At 51.1% G+C, this 15,476-nt stretch overlaps 1 protein-coding gene across 1 annotated transcript; it reads right to left on the minus strand.

The window, feature by feature from the left end:
- Nucleotides 1-2,245: 2,245 nt before the first annotated feature.
- LOC124028936 (cingulin-like) lies at nt 2,246-14,616 on the minus strand. The gene is made up of 16 exons (XM_046340831.1): nt 14,591-14,616; nt 14,240-14,351; nt 13,927-14,139; nt 13,178-13,326; nt 12,180-12,300; nt 11,812-12,024; nt 11,475-11,696; nt 11,129-11,377; nt 10,723-10,969; nt 9,869-10,182; nt 9,553-9,636; nt 9,353-9,471; nt 9,208-9,213; nt 8,911-9,013; nt 8,662-8,825; nt 2,246-2,393 (listed from the first exon to the last, which is right to left on the minus strand). Exons 2-16 carry the CDS (start codon nt 14,333-14,335, stop codon nt 2,246-2,248), a joined length of 2,448 nt encoding a protein of 815 aa, XP_046196787.1. The 5' UTR covers nt 14,336-14,351; nt 14,591-14,616.
- Nucleotides 14,617-15,476: the final 860 nt, after the last annotated feature.

A 15,476-nucleotide genomic window follows, 5' to 3' on the forward strand; every position in this document is an offset into this window, starting at 1 on the left:
GTATTCTTCCTGGACATCGGAGCTTATTCACCCCCACAATCCTCCTCTTCAGTACGACTAGGAGTCTACTGTCCAGCGCAGTGAGTCATCCTCCTCATCCTCTCCTTCTCCCTTAACCTGTGATCCCCCTCTTTTTCTCTCTCCCTCCCGGAACCTGTGATCCCTCCTTTATACAGTGTTTTTATAGCAGGGCTATAGACCTGTCCCAGTGTATTGTACCTGTGTGTACAGTAGATGTCTATCTGAAGTGCTTAGAATAACACCCCCCCCCCTCCAACCATGTAGTGCTTAAAATACACCCTTTAATCCACCTTCCTCCGTCCCTCTATCCTCCTCCTTCTCCCTTTCTCTATAGTGCTCGGAATAGCCCTTGTTCTCCTCCTCCTACCACTACACTGAAGGTTGCCACTACCCCTCCCTCCCTCCCTCTAGCAGGAACTGGTGTGAAGGTTGCCACTACCCCTCCCTCCCTCCCTCTAGCAGGAACTGGTGTGAAGGTTGCCACTACCCCTCCCTCCCTCCCTCCCTCTAGCAGGAACTGGTGTGAAGGTTGCCACTACCCCTCCCTCCCTCCCTCCCTCTAGCAGGAACTGGTGTGAAGGTTGCCACTACCCACCCTTCCCTCCCTCCCCCTAGCAGGAGCTGGTGTGAAGGTTGCCACTACCCTCCCCCTCCCTCCCTCTAGCAGGAGCTGGTGTGAAGGTTGCCACTACCCCCTAGCAGGAGCTGGTGTGAAGGTTGCCACTACCCCTCCCTCCCTCCCTCTAGCAGGAACTGGTGTGAAGGTTGCCCCCTAGCAGGAGCTGGTGTGAAGGTTGCCACTGCCCGTCCCTCCCTCCCTCTAGCAGGAGCTGATGTGAAGGTTGCCAATCCCCCCTCCCTCTAGCAGGAGCTGGTGTGAAGGTTGCCACTACCCCCCCCTCCCTCCCTCTAGCATGAGCTGGTGTGAAGGTTGCCACTACCCCCCTACCTCCTCTAGCAGGAGCTGGTGTGAATGTTGTCACTACCCTCCCCACTCCCTCCCTCCCTCCCTCCCTCCCTCCCTCCCTCCCTCTAGCAGGAGCTGGTGTGAAGGTTGCCACTACCCCCCCCCTAGCAGGAGCTGGTGTGAAGGTTGCCACTACCCCCCCCTCCCTCCCTCTAGCAAGAGCTGGTGTGAAGGTTGCCACTACCCCTCCCCCCTCCCTCCCTCTAGCAGGAGCTGGTGTGAAGGTTGCCACTACCCCTCCCTCCCTCCCTCTAGCAGGAGCTGGTGTGAAGGTTGCCACTACCCTCCCTCCCTCTAGCAGGAGCTGGTGTGAAGGTTGTCACTACCCCTCCCTCTAGCAGGAGCTGGGGTGAAGGTTGCCACTACCCCCTCCCTCCCTCTAGCAGGAGCTGGTGTGAAGGTTGCCACTACCCCCCCTCCCTCCCTCTAGCAAGAGCTGGTGTGAAGGTTGCCACCCCCTCCCTCCCCCCTCTAGCAGGAGCTGGTGTGAAGGTTGCCACTACCCCCCTCCCTCTAGCAGGAGTGAAGGTTGCCACTACCCCTCCCCCTCCTCTAGCAGGAGCTGGTGTGAAGGTTGTCACTACCCCTCCCCCCCCTCTAGCAGGAGCTGGTGTGAAGGTTGCCACTACCCCCCCTCTAGCAGGAGCTGGTGTGAAGGTTGCCACTACCCCCCCCTAGCAGGAGCTGGTGTGAAGGTTGCCACTACCCACCCTTCCCTCCCTTTAGCAGGAGTTGGTGTGAAGGTTGCCACTACCCCTCCCTCCCTCCCTCTAGCAGGAGCTGGTGTGAAGGTTGCCACTACCCCCCCTACCTCCCTCTAGCAAGAGCTGGTGTGAAGGTTGCCACTACCCCCCTCCCTCCCCTAGCAGGAGCTGGTGTGAAGGTTGCCACTACCCGTCCCCCTCCTCCCTCTAGCAGGAGCTGGTGTGAAGGTTGCCACTACCCCCCTCCCTCCCTCTAGCAGGAGCTGGTGTGAAGGTTGCCACTACCCCTCCCCTAGCAGGAGCTGGTGTGAAGGTTGTCCTACCCCCTCTAGCAGGAGCTGGTGTGAAGGTTCACCCCTCCCTCTAGCAGGAGCAGGTTGTCACTACCTCCTCTAGCAGGAGCTGGTGTGAAGGTTGTCACTCCCTCCCTCTAGCAGGAGCTGGTGTGAAGGTTGTCACACTACCCCTCCCTCCTAGCAGGAGCTGGGGTGAAGGTTGTCACTACCCCTCCTCTAGCCTCCTAGCAGGAGCTGGGGTGAAGGTTGTCACTACTCTAGCAGGAGCTGGTCCAGCAGGAGTGAAGGTTGCTCCCAGTGAGGATGGACGTGATGCTGGAGGGGTCGTACAGGCCTTCATCATCTTCGTCAGAGCTCAGAGCCGACGAGTCCAGGGCCTGACGCTGCGCCTGCTGCACCTTCCTCCTGAAACACACCACCATCAGCTTCAGAAATGTTATCTTCATCATCTATTGTTCACTATAACAGAGGCCGTAGGTGGGTCTCAGCAAATATGTGTGGGAGTAGACAGTTGACTTCTACAGTAGACAGTGTGGTTCCCTGTAGTATGTCAGGGAGAGAGCCCTCTGCTGGTCAGATATGGGAACTGACTGGTGTGACATACAGTACATACAGTGGGTCTGTGATTTTTGAAGTGTACCTTTTATCATAGGTACACTTAAACTGTGAGAGACGGAATCGAGAACAAAAATCCAGAAAATCACATTGTATGATTTTTAAGTAATTAATTAGCATTTTATTGCATGACATAAGTATTTGATCACCTACCAACCAGTAAGAATTCTGGCTCTCACAGACCTGTTAGTTTTTTTAAAGAAGCCCTCCTGTTCTCCACTCATTACCTCTATTAACTGCACCTGTTTGAACTCGTTACCTGTATAAAAGACACCGGTCCACACACTCAAACAGACTCCAACCTCTCCACAATGGCCAAGACCAGTGAGCTGTGTAAGGACATCAGGGATAAAATTGTAGACCGGCACAAGGCTGGGATGGGCTACAGGACAATAGGCAAGCAACTTGGTGAGAAGACAACAACTGTTGGCGCAATTATTAGAAAATGGAAGATGGTTCAATGGTCAATCACCCTCAGTCTGAGGCTCCATGCAAGAGCTCACCTCGTGGGGTATCAATGATCATGAGGAAGGTGAGGGATCAGCCCAGAACTACACGGCAGGACCTGGTCATTGACCTGAAGAGAGCTGGGAACACAGTCTCAAAGAAAACCATTAGTAACACACTACGTCGTCATGGATTAAAATCCTGCAGCGCACGCAAGGTCCCCCTGCTCAAGCTAGCGGATGTCCAGGCCCGTCTGAAGTTTGCCAATGACCATCTGGAGGATCCAGAGGAGGAATGGGAGAAGGTCATGTGGTCTGATGAGACAAAAATATAGCTTTTTGGTCTAAACTCCACTGGCCGTGTTTGGAAGAAGAAGAAGGATGAGTACAACCCCAAGAACAACATCCCAACCGTGAAGCATGGAGATGGAAACATCATTCTTTGGCGATGCTTTTCTGCAAAGGGGACAGGACGACTGCACCGTATTGAGGGGAGGATGGATGGGCCATGTATCGCAAGATCTTGGCCAACAACCTCCTTCCCTCAGTAAGAGCATTAAAGATGGGTCGTGGCTGGGTCTTCCAGCATGACAACGACCCGAAACACACAGCCAGGGCCACTAAGGAGTGGCTCCGTAAGAAACATCTCAAGGTCCTGGAGTGGCCTAACAAGTCTACAGACCTGAACCCAATAGAAAATCTTTGGAGGGAGCTGAAAGTCCGTATTGCCCAGGGACAGCCACGAAACCTGAAGGATCTGGAGAAGGTGTGTATGGAGGAGTGGGCCAAAATCCCTGCTGCAGTGTGTGCAAACCTGGTCAAGAACTACAGGAAACGTATGATCTCTAATTGCAAACAAAGGTTTCTGTACCAAATATTAAGTTCTGCTTTTCTGATGTATCAAATACTTATGTCATGCAATAAAATGCAAATGAAATACAATGTGATTTTCTGGATTTTTGTTTTAGATTCCGTCTCTCACAGTTGAAGGGTACCTATGATAAAAATTACAGACCTCTACATGCTTTGTAAGAAGGAAAACCTGTAAAATCGGCAGTGTTTCAAATACTGCAGTGTTTCAAATACTTGTTCTCTCCACTGTACAGGGATGACTGCTCTGTCTGCTAGATCTGTCTCTGCCTCCCCATTCACAGCTGACCTGCACATACGTGTGTGTGTTCCCACAGCACTGTTGAGTGGGGTTTAATGAGACACCTTTACACAGCTGGGTGAGTGTGACTGTTGAAGAAGTGTGTGTGTTTGATTCTGACTGCTTTATTCTGTAATGACGTGTGTCTGATAGCAGCATCTCTGTTGAGGGATCAGAGAAGAGCTCAGTGATCCATAGAATGATACACAACACACACACACACCGCACGCTAGTTTGGCTGTGGGGAGTGAACAGGCTGCCAGTAAATGTCAGCTCACTGAACTCATTACCAATGACAAGAGGAACAGAAAGAGGTCTGGAGGGAGTGGAGGAGAACAGAAAGAGGTCTGGAGGGAGTGGAGGAGAACAGAAAGAGGTCTGGAGGGAGTGGAGGAGAACAGAAAGAGGTCTGGAGGGAGTGGAGGAGAACAGAAAGAGGTCTGGAGGGAGTGGAGAACAGAAAGAGGTCTGGAGGGAGTGGAGGAGAACAAAAAGAGGTCTGGAGGGAGTGGAGGAGAACAGAAAGAGGTCTGGAGGGAGTGGAGGAGAACAGAAAGAGGTCTGGTGGGAGTGGAGGAGAACAGAGGAACAGAAAGAGGTCTGGAGGGAGTGGAGGAGAACAGAAGAACAGAAAGAGGTCTGGAGGGAGTGGAGGAGAACAGAAAGAGGTCTGGAGGGAGTGGAGGAGAACAGAAGAACAGAAAGAGGTCTGGAGGGAGTGGAGGAGAACAGAAAGAGGTCTGGAGGGAGTGGAGGAGAACAGAAGAACAGAAAGAGGTCTGGAGGGAGTGGAGGAGAACAGAAGAACAGAAAGAGGTCTGGAGGGAGTGGAGGAGAACAGAAAGAGGTCTGGAGGGAGTGGAGGAGAACAGAAGAACAGAAAGAGGTCTGGAGGGAGTGGAGGAGAACAGAAAGAGGTCTGGAGGGAGTGGAGGAGAACAGAAAGAGGTCTGGAGGGAGTGGAGGAGAACAGAAGAACAGAAAGAGGTCTGGAGGGAGTGGAGGAGAACAGAAAGAGGTCTGGAGGGAGTGGAGGAGAACAGAAGAACAGAAAGAGGTCTGGAGGGAGTGGAGGAGAACAGAAGAACAGAAAGAGGTCTGGAGGGAGTGGAGGAGAACAGAAAGAGGTCTGGAGGGAGTGGAGGAGAACAGAAGAACAGAAAGAGGTCTGGAGGGAGTGGAGGAGAACAGAAGAACAGAAAGAGGTCTGGAGGGAGTGGAGGAGAACAGAAAGAGGTCTGGAGGGAGTGGAGGAGAACAGAAGAACAGAAAGAGGTCTGGAGGGAGTGGAGGAGAACAGAAGAACAGAAAGAGGTCTGGAGGGAGTGGAGGAGAACAGAAGAACAGAAAGAGGTCTGGAGGGAGTGGAGGAGAACAGAAAGAGGTCTGGAGGGAGTGGAGGAGAACAGAAGAACAGAAAGAGGTCTGGAGGGAGTGGAGGAGAACAGAAAGAGGTCTGGAGGGAGTGGAGGAGAACAGAAAGAGGTCTGGAGGGAGTGGAGGAGAACAGAAGAACAGAAAGAGGTCTGGAGGGAGTGGAGGAGAACAGAAAGAGGTCTGGAGGGAGTGGAGGAGAACAGAAGAACAGAAAGAGGTCTGGAGGGAGTGGAGGAGAACAGAAGAACAGAAAGAGGTCTGGAGGGAGTGGAGGAGAACAGAAAGAGGTCTGGAGGGAGTGGAGGAGAACAGAAGAACAGAAAGAGGTCTGGAGGGAGTGGAGGAGAACAGAAGAACAGAAAGAGGTCTGGAGGGAATGGAGGAGAACAGAAGAACAGAAAGAGGTCTGGAGGGAGTGGAGGAGAACAGAAGAACAGAAAGAGGTCTGGAGGGAGTGGAGGAGAACAGAAGAACAGAAAGAGGTCTGGAGGGAGTGGAGGAGAACAGAAGAACAGAAAGAGGTCTGGAGGGAGTGGAGGAGAACAGAAGAACAGAAAGAGGTCTGGAGGGAGTGGAGGAGAACAGAAGAACAGAAAGAGGTCTGGAGGGAGTGGAGGAGAACAGAAGAACAGAAAGAGGTCTGGAGGGAATGGAGGAGAACAGAAGAACAGAAAGAGGTCTGGAGGGAGTGGAGGAGAACAGAAGAACAGAAAGAGGTCTGGAGGGAGTGGAGGAGAACAGAAGAACAGAAAGAGGTCTGGAGGGAGTGGAGGAGAACAGAAGAACAGAAAGAGGTCTGGAGGAGTGGAGGAGAACAGAAGAACAGAAAGAGGTCTGGAGGGAGTGGAGGAGAACAGAAGAACAGAAAGAGGTCTGGAGGGAGTGGAGGAGAACAGAAGAACAGAAAGAGGTCTGGAGGGAGTGGAGGAGAACAGAAGAACAGAAAGAGGTCTGGAGGGAATGGAGGAGAACAGAAGAACAGAAAGAGGTCTGGAGGGAGTGGAGGAGAACAGAAGAACAGAAAGAGGTCTGGAGGGAGTGGAGGAGAACAGAAGAACAGAAAGAGGTCTGGAGGGAGTGGAGGAGAACAGAAGAACAGAAAGAGGTCTGGAGGGAGTGGAGGAGAACAGAAGAACAGAAAGAGGTCTGGAGGGAGTGGAGGAGAACAGAAGAACAGAAAGAGGTCTGGAGGGAGTGGAGGAGAACAGAAGAACAGAAAGAGGTCTGGAGGGAGTGGAGGAGAACAGAAGAACAGAAAGAGGTCTGGAGGGAGTGGAGGAGAACAGAAGAACAGAAAGAGGTCTGGAGGGAGTGGAGGAGAACAGAAGAACAGAAAGAGGTCTGGAGGGAGTGGAGGAGAACAGAAGAACAGAAAGAGGTCTGGAGGGAGTGGAGGAGAACAGAAGAACAGAAAGAGGTCTGGAGGGAATGGAGGAGAACAGAAGAACAGAAAGAGGTCTGGAGGGAGTGGAGGAGAACAGAAGAACAGAAAGAGGTCTGGAGGGAGTGGAGGAGAACAGAAGAACAGAAAGAGGTCTGGAGGGAGTGGAGGAGAACAGAAAGAGGTCTGGAGGGAGTGGAGGAGAACAGAAAGAGGTCTGGAGGGAGTGGAGGAGAACAGAAGAACAGAAAGAGGTCTGGAGGGAGTGGAGGAGAACAGAAGAACAGAAAGAGGTCTGGAGGGAGTGGAGGAGAACAGAAGAACAGAAAGAGGTCTGGAGGGGAGTGGAGGAGAACAGAAAGAGGTCTGGAGGGAGTGGAGGAGAACAGAAGAACAGAAAGAGGTCTGGAGGGAGTGGAGGAGAACAGAAGAACAGAAAGAGGTCTGGAGGGAATGGAGGAGAACAGAAGAACAGAAAGAGGTCTGGAGGGAATGGAGGAGAACAGAAAGAGGTCTGGAGGGAGTGGAGGAGAACAGAAGAACAGAAAGAGGTCTGGAGGGAGTGGAGGAGAACAGAAGAACAGAAAGAGGTCTGGAGGGAGTGGAGGAGAACAGAAGAACAGAAAGAGGTCTGGAGGGAGTGGAGGAGAACAGAAGAACAGAAAGAGGTCTGGAGGGAGTGGAGGAGAACAGAAGAACAGAAAGAGGTCTGGAGGGAGTGGAGGAGAACAGAAGAACAGAAAGAGGTCTGGAGGGAGTGGAGGAGAACAGAAGAACAGAAAGAGGTCTGGAGGGAGTGGAGGAGAACAGAAGAACAGAAAGAGGTCTGGAGGGAGTGGAGGAGAACAGAAGAACAGAAAGAGGTCTGGAGGGAGTGGAGGAGAACAGAAGAACAGAAAGAGGTCTGGAGGGAGTGGAGGAGAACAGAAAGAGGTCTGGAGGGAGTGGAGGAGAACAGAAGAACAGAAAGAGGTCTGGAGGGAGTGGAGGAGAACAGAAGAACAGAAAGAGGTCTGGAGGGAGTGGAGGAGAACAGAAGAACAGAAAGAGGTCTGGAGGGAGTGGAGGAGAACAGAAAGAGGTCTGGAGGGAGTGGAGGAGAACAGAAGAACAGAAAGAGGTCTGGAGGGAGTGGAGGAGAACAGAAGAACAGAAAGAGGTCTGGAGGGAGTGGAGGAGAACAGAAGAACAGAAAGAGGTCTGGAGGGAGTGGAGGAGAACAGAAGAACAGAAAGAGGTCTGGAGGGAGTGGAGGAGAACAGAAAGAGGTCTGGAGGGAGTGGAGGAGAACAGAAGAACAGAAAGAGGTCTGGAGGGAGTGGAGGAGAACAGAAGAACAGAAAGAGGTCTGGAGGGAGTGGAGGAGAACAGAAGAACAGAAAGAGGTCTGGAGGGAATGGAGGAGAACAGAAAGAGGTCTGGAGGGAGTGGAGGAGAACAGAAGAACAGAAAGAGGTCTGGAGGGAGTGGAGGAGAACAGAAGAACAGAAAGGTCTGGAGGGAATGGAGGAGAACAGAAGAACAGAAAGAGGTCTGGAGGGAATGGAGGAGAACAGAAAGAGGTCTGGAGGGAGTGGAGGAGAACAGAGAGAATTGGGCTGGTTCAGAAGAAGAGCCACATCTAGGAGAAAGGAGATACATAGTAATCTAACATGTGAAACAGGTAGAGTGTCAGACTTGGAAACACAACCCACACAGACTTACTTGAGCTCAGTCTCCAGCGCGGTGACTCTGCCCTGTAAGGCCTCCTTTAGTTCCATCTGTTCCTCCATCTCTCTCTGGGACTTCCTCCTCAATCCCTCCATCCTCTCTACCTCAGTCTCCCCCTCATCCACCTGTCTCTTCAGAGCCTTCACACGCAGAGACAGCTACAACACAGAGGAATCAGTCAGGGTGAGAGAGTGTGTGTGTGTGTGTGTGTGTGTGTGTGTGTGTGTGTGTGTGTGTGTGTACCTGGTCTCTCTGTTCTGTGTGTTGGTGTCTCTCTTCCTCCAGGGTAAAGTTGAGCTCCTTCAGTTTCTTCTCCAGGCGTTCTGAGTGACAACATGGAGTTCTTCTTCCCCAAGACACACAGTTGAGCTCCACACAGTTTCTTCTCACACACACACACACACACACACACACACACACACACACACACACACACACACACACACACACACACACACACACACACACACACACACACACACACGGTGATTCTGGATACAGATGTGTGACCAGTTCATAATATCATAAGCTTTAAGGTACACTTCTCTAACTAACAGTGAACTACCATACCAAACACAAAATCAGCTTTGGTTACAAAATATCATATTCCAGACTATGTGGTGCATTGTGGCGTCTGTAGTTCCTGGGGTGTGGTGCATTGTGGGACGTGTAGTGTGCGGTGTACCTATCCTCGCTGTGGAGGCGTTCCTCCAACTCGTGAACTTTACTCTCCAGCTGAGCCACTCCTACAGAGGAGCGAGACTGACCCTCCATATCAGATACTCTGGTCTTCAACTCCTTCAACTGGAGAGAGAGAGATTTAAGCATAATCAATCATCACTCAGACCTTAAGATCATTTCAGTGGAGACACAGACTTAACGTACATGTCTTTCTAGGGCATTCTTGTCCAGCTCAGGTCCTGTCTGGAAGGATCTCTCCTGCATCAGCTCTGAACGCAGCTGCTCCATCTGCACACAGACAGAGAGACAGAAGAGCGCCAGACAGAGGAGCGCCAGACAGAGGAGCGCCAGACAGAGGAGCGCCAGACAGAGGAACACCAGACAGAGTGAGGGGAGAAAGAGGGTGAGGAGAGAAATAACAAATACATTATTTTCCTAGCTTGGTCCTGGTTCTTTCAACTGTTAACCAACAGACTGGTGAAAGCTGCTAGACACACATTTATAGTGTGTGTGTGTGTACCTGGTCTCTGGTCCTGGTGACCCTGTCAGTGAGTAGCTCCACAGATCCCTTCTCCTCCTCCAGCTCCAGCTCCAGTCGTTTCATCTTGTCCTCCGTGCTGCGGAGATCCCTGCTCTTGTCTGTGAGGCTGCTCCTGCTGTTCTCCAGTTCAGCCTCTAGGTGGTGCAGGCGGTTGGTGAGCAGCTCCTTGTCCAGCTGAACATTGTCTCGCTCCTCAACCACAGAGAGCAGCTCCTTCTTCTGACGGGATACCTGGCGCACGACACACACACACACACACACACACACACACACACACACACACACACACACACACACACACACACACACACACACACACACACACACACTGGATTAAAGCATTAAAGACAAATCATCTTCACCCCTCAAACTCATCTCTGGACTTCAAAGCCAGTTCCACTGTGTTTTTTCATTGTTCCCCTCTAATCAGGGACCAATTTAGACCTGGGACACCAGGTGGGTACAATTCATTAGCAGGTAGAAGAAAAAAGCAGCAGGCTCCGGCAGGGTGAGAGTTGACTAGCCCTGACGAATACCATCACCTCCTGAAGACCCTTTCCTCCTCTGTCTCCTCTCGCTTTCCCTCCTCTCACCCCGTCCGTCCCTTCCTCCCTCCATCCATCCATCCATCTCTCTCACCTCCTGAAGACCCTTTCCTCCTCTGTCTCCTCCCTCTTTCCCTCCTCCTCTCTCACCCCGTCCCTTCCTCTCTCACCTCCTGAAGACCCTTTCCTCCTCTGTCTCCTCCCTCTTTCCCTCCTCCTCCTCCTCCTCCTCCTCCTCTCTCACCCTGTCCCTTCCTCCCTTCCTCCCTCCATCCATCTCTCTCTCACCTCCTGAAGACCCTTTCCTCCTCAGTCTCCTCTCTTTTCCTCCTCCTCTCTCACCCTGTCCCTTCCTCTCTCTCACCTCCTCTTCCAGTCTCTTGAGGGAGGTCTGGCTCCTCTCCAGTTCTACCAGTGTGTCATTGCCCTGCCTCTGGGCCTCCTGTGTCTCACTGCGAGATCTCTCTCTCTGTTCCTCCAGCTGGGCCCTGAGAACCTGCACCTCCTCACCAGACGACTGGGACAGAGACTCAAACTACATGGACAGAGAAAGAGGCAGAGTGAGAGTAGGGAGAGAGCGAGGTGTAAGTAGACAGAGAGAGATTTTTATTTGCACAGTGTACATTTGTAAACACAGCACTTCAATGCAGTACACAGAGCATCAGAAAAACCCATGTAGACACATACTCCTCACCTCCTTATTGAGTTTGTCCAGGGACCGCTCCTGCTGTCTCCTCTGTTCCTCCAGCTGTGTGTTGGTCTGTGTGAGCTGGTCCCTCTCCTTCTCCCTGTCCTCCAGACGCAGGCTGAGCTGCCGGTGGTCCTGGCCCAGCCGAGAGGCTCCTCTCCTGGCCTCATCAAGCTCCTGCCTCAGCTCCCTCAACTCCGCCTGGAGGGACAGCTCTGCCTCCGAACTCTCTGATGCACTGGAAGCCAGCTGAGACTGGGGACACACACACAAATACATACTGTGAAACAACACACCCACTAACAAAGAGTTGTGAGAAAGAGGTAGTGTAACGTGTGTGTGTATGTCTCACCTCCAGGCGTGAGAGTTTCTCTCGGAGGCGTGTGTTAGCTGCCTCCTGCTCCTGCTGTGAGTCTCTGAGAGCGTTTAGTTCTGTCTGGGTTCTGGCCAGCCGCTCTGTGTTTGACTGCAGCTCCTGCTCAGTGCTGGAGAGTTTCTCTCCCAGTCGGTCTCTCTCCCCACAAGCATCAGTCAACTCTGACTGCAGGCCAGACACGACCGATAGGTCAGGGAGCTATGGAGAGAAACAAAAGAGGTGAGTGGTTGAGAGAAGGATGGAGATGATGAATATAAGGGAGGAAAAGTGGCCATCTTTCCCAGTCACATAGCTGGTACTACACAACACACACCTGTTTGGTTCTCTCCTGGGCCTTGGCCAGATCCTCTTTGGCTCGATTTGATTGGCCCCTCAGCCTGTCCATCTCATACTTGAGCTCCGCCTCCTGCTCCTGGTTGGCCTTCTTCAGGGAGATTACCTCCATGACCTTTTTATCGAGCTCCGCCCTTTTCTTCTCTGCCTCTGATTGGGCCTGCTGCAGATCGGCACGCAAACTCTGCAGCTCCTGACATGACAGTGGAGAACAGTGTCAGTGTGTACCTTGTTGAGAGTGTGTGTGTCAGAATCAGTGTGTGTGTGTGTGTGTGTGTGTGTGTGTGTGTGTGTGTGTGTGTGTGTGTGTGTGTGTGTGTGTGTGTGTGTGTGTGTGTGTGTGTGTACCTGGTTGAGTGTGTGTGTATGACTGGGGTCTGGTATCTGCTGTTTCATGGTGTTGACCCTCTCCTGTACTTCATTCAGTTCTTCCTCAAGCTCCTCTTTCTCCAGACGAGCCTGCAGCATCCTGCAACACAAACACACACCATTTTAACCAATTAAAGATATCCATTTCAAAATCTAGAAATCAAGGCACAGATGAGCACTGATCAGACATAATTTAGTTTGATCACAGAAGCTACAGTTCAATCTCCAATGCTGATATCAGTCCCTCAAAGTTGATCAAACATTTAGTTGTTAAAATGAAGTCATTCTACAGTATCACACAGTCAGTCAAATAGAGAAACACAGAAGCTGGTTTAACTGGAATGTCAGCTACACGGCCATAAATCCCGGCTATTAACCGCAGCTATTAAAATCCTCTAGAGAGGATTCTAAAATATGGAACTGTACCACAGCTACTAACATGCATGCAGCCCATGCAAAAAAACAGCTCTCTAGTTTAAACAGACATTTTGCTGGGATTTTTTCAATATCTTAATTACATTTCCACGGGGTCGCAGAAATTATAGGCTAAGGGTTAGCACGGCTGGCTACTGGCACGGCTGGCTACTGGCACGGCTGGCTACTGGCACGGCTGGCTACTGGCACGGCTGGCTACTGGCACGGCTGGCTACTGGCACGGCTATAACCTATATAGGCTCCCTCAGGGTGGCTCAGGGGTGATGGGCGTGTCTCTAGTCAATAAGACACGAGAGGAGGAGACGGTACAGAATGGGAGAACAGAAATGGGACATGTGGATGGTTACATAGATGTATACATGGATGGTTGAAAAACAGGAAGAGATGTGTAAGACTTGGTAAGTGAAGTGTGTGTGTGTGTACAGTACCAGTCATTTTTTTACTTAAGTAAATTAAATAACTTATTTTCTTAAAACTGCATTGTTGGTTAAAAGTAAGCATGTCACAGTAAGGTTGTATTCTCTGTAGGTGCGTGTACTCACTCCTGTTTGGTGGTCCGTAGTTCATCTCTAGTATTGTGGAACTGCGTCATCCAGTGGCCACTCTCGTCCCTGCAGTCTTCCAGCTGCTGCTGTAGAGTACGCACCGACGCATTCACACGCAACCGCTCTGACTCGATACCCGCCTGAGACTGGGGAGGGAGAGAGAGGGGGAGAGAGGATATGAGAGAGTGTAGGGAGAGGAGGGAGGGTGGATGAGATTGTGTGGAGAGGGAGAGAGGTAGGGGGGAGAGAATAGAGGTGGATATGAGAGTGTGGAGAGAGGTAGGGGAGAGAGGGAGGGTGGATATGAGAGAGTGTAGGGAGAGAGGGGGTGGATATGAGAGTGAGGGAGAGAGGTAGGGGGAGAGAAGAGAGGGAGGGTGGTTATGAGAGAGTGTGGGGAGAGAGAGGGAGGGTGGATAAGAGAGTGTGGGGAGAGAGGGGTAGGGGAGAGAGAGAGATGGAGGATGGATATGAGAGAGAGAGTGGGGAGAGAGAGGGAGTAAGACATGTCATTAAGACGTGTCATTGTGCAGTCAAACGTAACAGTGTAATCACTTGTTGTTCCTGCTATAATGCCCCGGTGTGAAGCAAGTCCAGTGGGTCTCAATCACTTCACGCTCTGCTGCTCCCTCAGTGCACGCGTGTGGGTGGGAAAGAGCTCTCAAGTAAGAATCTGACTACCGTTTTCCACCGGTTGTATCCTGTGGCCATGGTGAATAAACGCTGAAACGTGTGTGTGTGTGTACCTGTGAGACCTGCTCCACGGTACTCCTCAGTCTCTCCATGTCAGTGCTGTACTGTTCTCGAAATGTCTCCATGTCTTTGTCGTGCGTGGCCACCTCGTCCTTCAGAGCTCCCTTCAGGGCCGTCAGCTCCCTCTCTCTCTGTCTCAGAGAATCCTCCAGCTTCTGCTTCAACATGGACACCTCCAACAGAGACGCTTGACAAGTCACCAGGTCCTGTAGACACACAATACACACATAACACATTCTACAGGACAGTTACAAAGAGTGCACAACAAAGATATTGTGTCTCAAGTCCACCCAAATGTTGTGTTACCGTCTTGTTGCCGTTCTCGGTCCTCAGCTCCTCCTGTAGCTCGCCCAGTCGGTCCTCCATCTCTCTGACTCTGGACTCAGCACTCTCTCTCTCCATACGCAACTGACTCAACCTGACAGAGACCGTGATTTATTCATTTAACTTTTATTTCTACAGGTCATTCTCATTGAGATAAAATCTATTTTACAAGAGAGATCTGATGCTCTTTATCTCAACACTAACAAAGAACCTTTCAATAAGCCATCATTATAACCAGTTCTGATCCAGCAGCCTGGAGTCACTTTCAACCTGCCTGGTTGGTCTCAAGGTTTCCTTCTACCCAGGTCATTTGTCCTGCTCACTGTTACTCACTCAGAGTGTGTCTGGTGTAGTTCAGTCTTTTCCTGTCCACAGTCTCCTGGAGCTGCATGTTCTCATCCAGACATGAATCCAGCTCTGCCTTTAACACAGGGTCAGAGCTGCCCACAGAGCCCTATGCACACACACAGTCCTGTACTGTAGGCTACATGACCACCACAACATCAGACAACGACAGACAGTGGAGAGGTGACAGAGTGGTAGTATTTAATTACACCATTAGAAATATTTTGGAGAACAGGCATGATTCTCTATTTAAACATGATGTGTGTCTGTGTGTTCTTCAGAATGGTGTCAGACAGGCTTTAATCCTCACTGTAGAATTCACATACATGATTAAGTGATTATAGGGTGTTAGAGTTAAATACCAGCCCAACTCCCTTAAGCCAACACATAATGACTCATTATCAGATAGAATACTGTGTGTGTCCACCTCTAACCCAACAGGTTTAAACTGGTTTAAAATCATCTGTGGTCCATTTACAGGGCTTTTAGGGCATTCGGATTAGACTGCCACTAAAAACATCAGCTCCTCTCAGAAAACGCACACACGGTGGGCTCAGCTGTGTGTGTACTGTTGAAACAGCTCACCGTGAGAGCCTCCTAAGTGCCAAACAAACACCATCGCTCTACTCTTTCCATCACGTCCCAAATGATCACTCCTTCCTATTTTTCTCCTACTCTCCTCCACTCACCCTCTCCTCCTGTAGAGAGGTCTGTAGCTCCATCATCTTCCTCTCCAGATCCTCTTTTCTCTCCTCCACTCCTCACCAGAACTCTCACTGGACTGAGGGGGAGAGTGACTTTAGTGGATACCCCATAGAATGACAGCTAGCACCACAAATGACAAACTGAAATAAGAGGATGAGCAGTCCTACGG

Source organism: Oncorhynchus gorbuscha, unplaced genomic scaffold, assembly GCF_021184085.1.
Source record: "Oncorhynchus gorbuscha isolate QuinsamMale2020 ecotype Even-year unplaced genomic scaffold, OgorEven_v1.0 Un_scaffold_5072, whole genome shotgun sequence".
In the NCBI taxonomy this organism is placed as follows: domain Eukaryota; kingdom Metazoa; phylum Chordata; class Actinopteri; order Salmoniformes; family Salmonidae; genus Oncorhynchus; species Oncorhynchus gorbuscha.

Bases quoted from the DNA above. Each gene is read 5' to 3' on its own strand.
- LOC124028936 (XM_046340831.1), bottom strand. From the start codon at position 14,335: ATGGAGAGAGAGAGTGCTGAGTCCAGAGTCAGAGAGATGGAGGACCGA. The intron at 8,826-8,910 runs GTACACACACAC...TCTGTGTTGTAG, and splicing joins ACACAGAACAGAGAGACCAG to CTGTCTCTGCGTGTGAAGGC. The intron at 2,394-8,661 runs GTAAGTCTGTGT...GGTGTGTTTCAG, and splicing joins GCGCTGGAGACTGAGCTCAA to GAGGAAGGTGCAGCAGGCGC.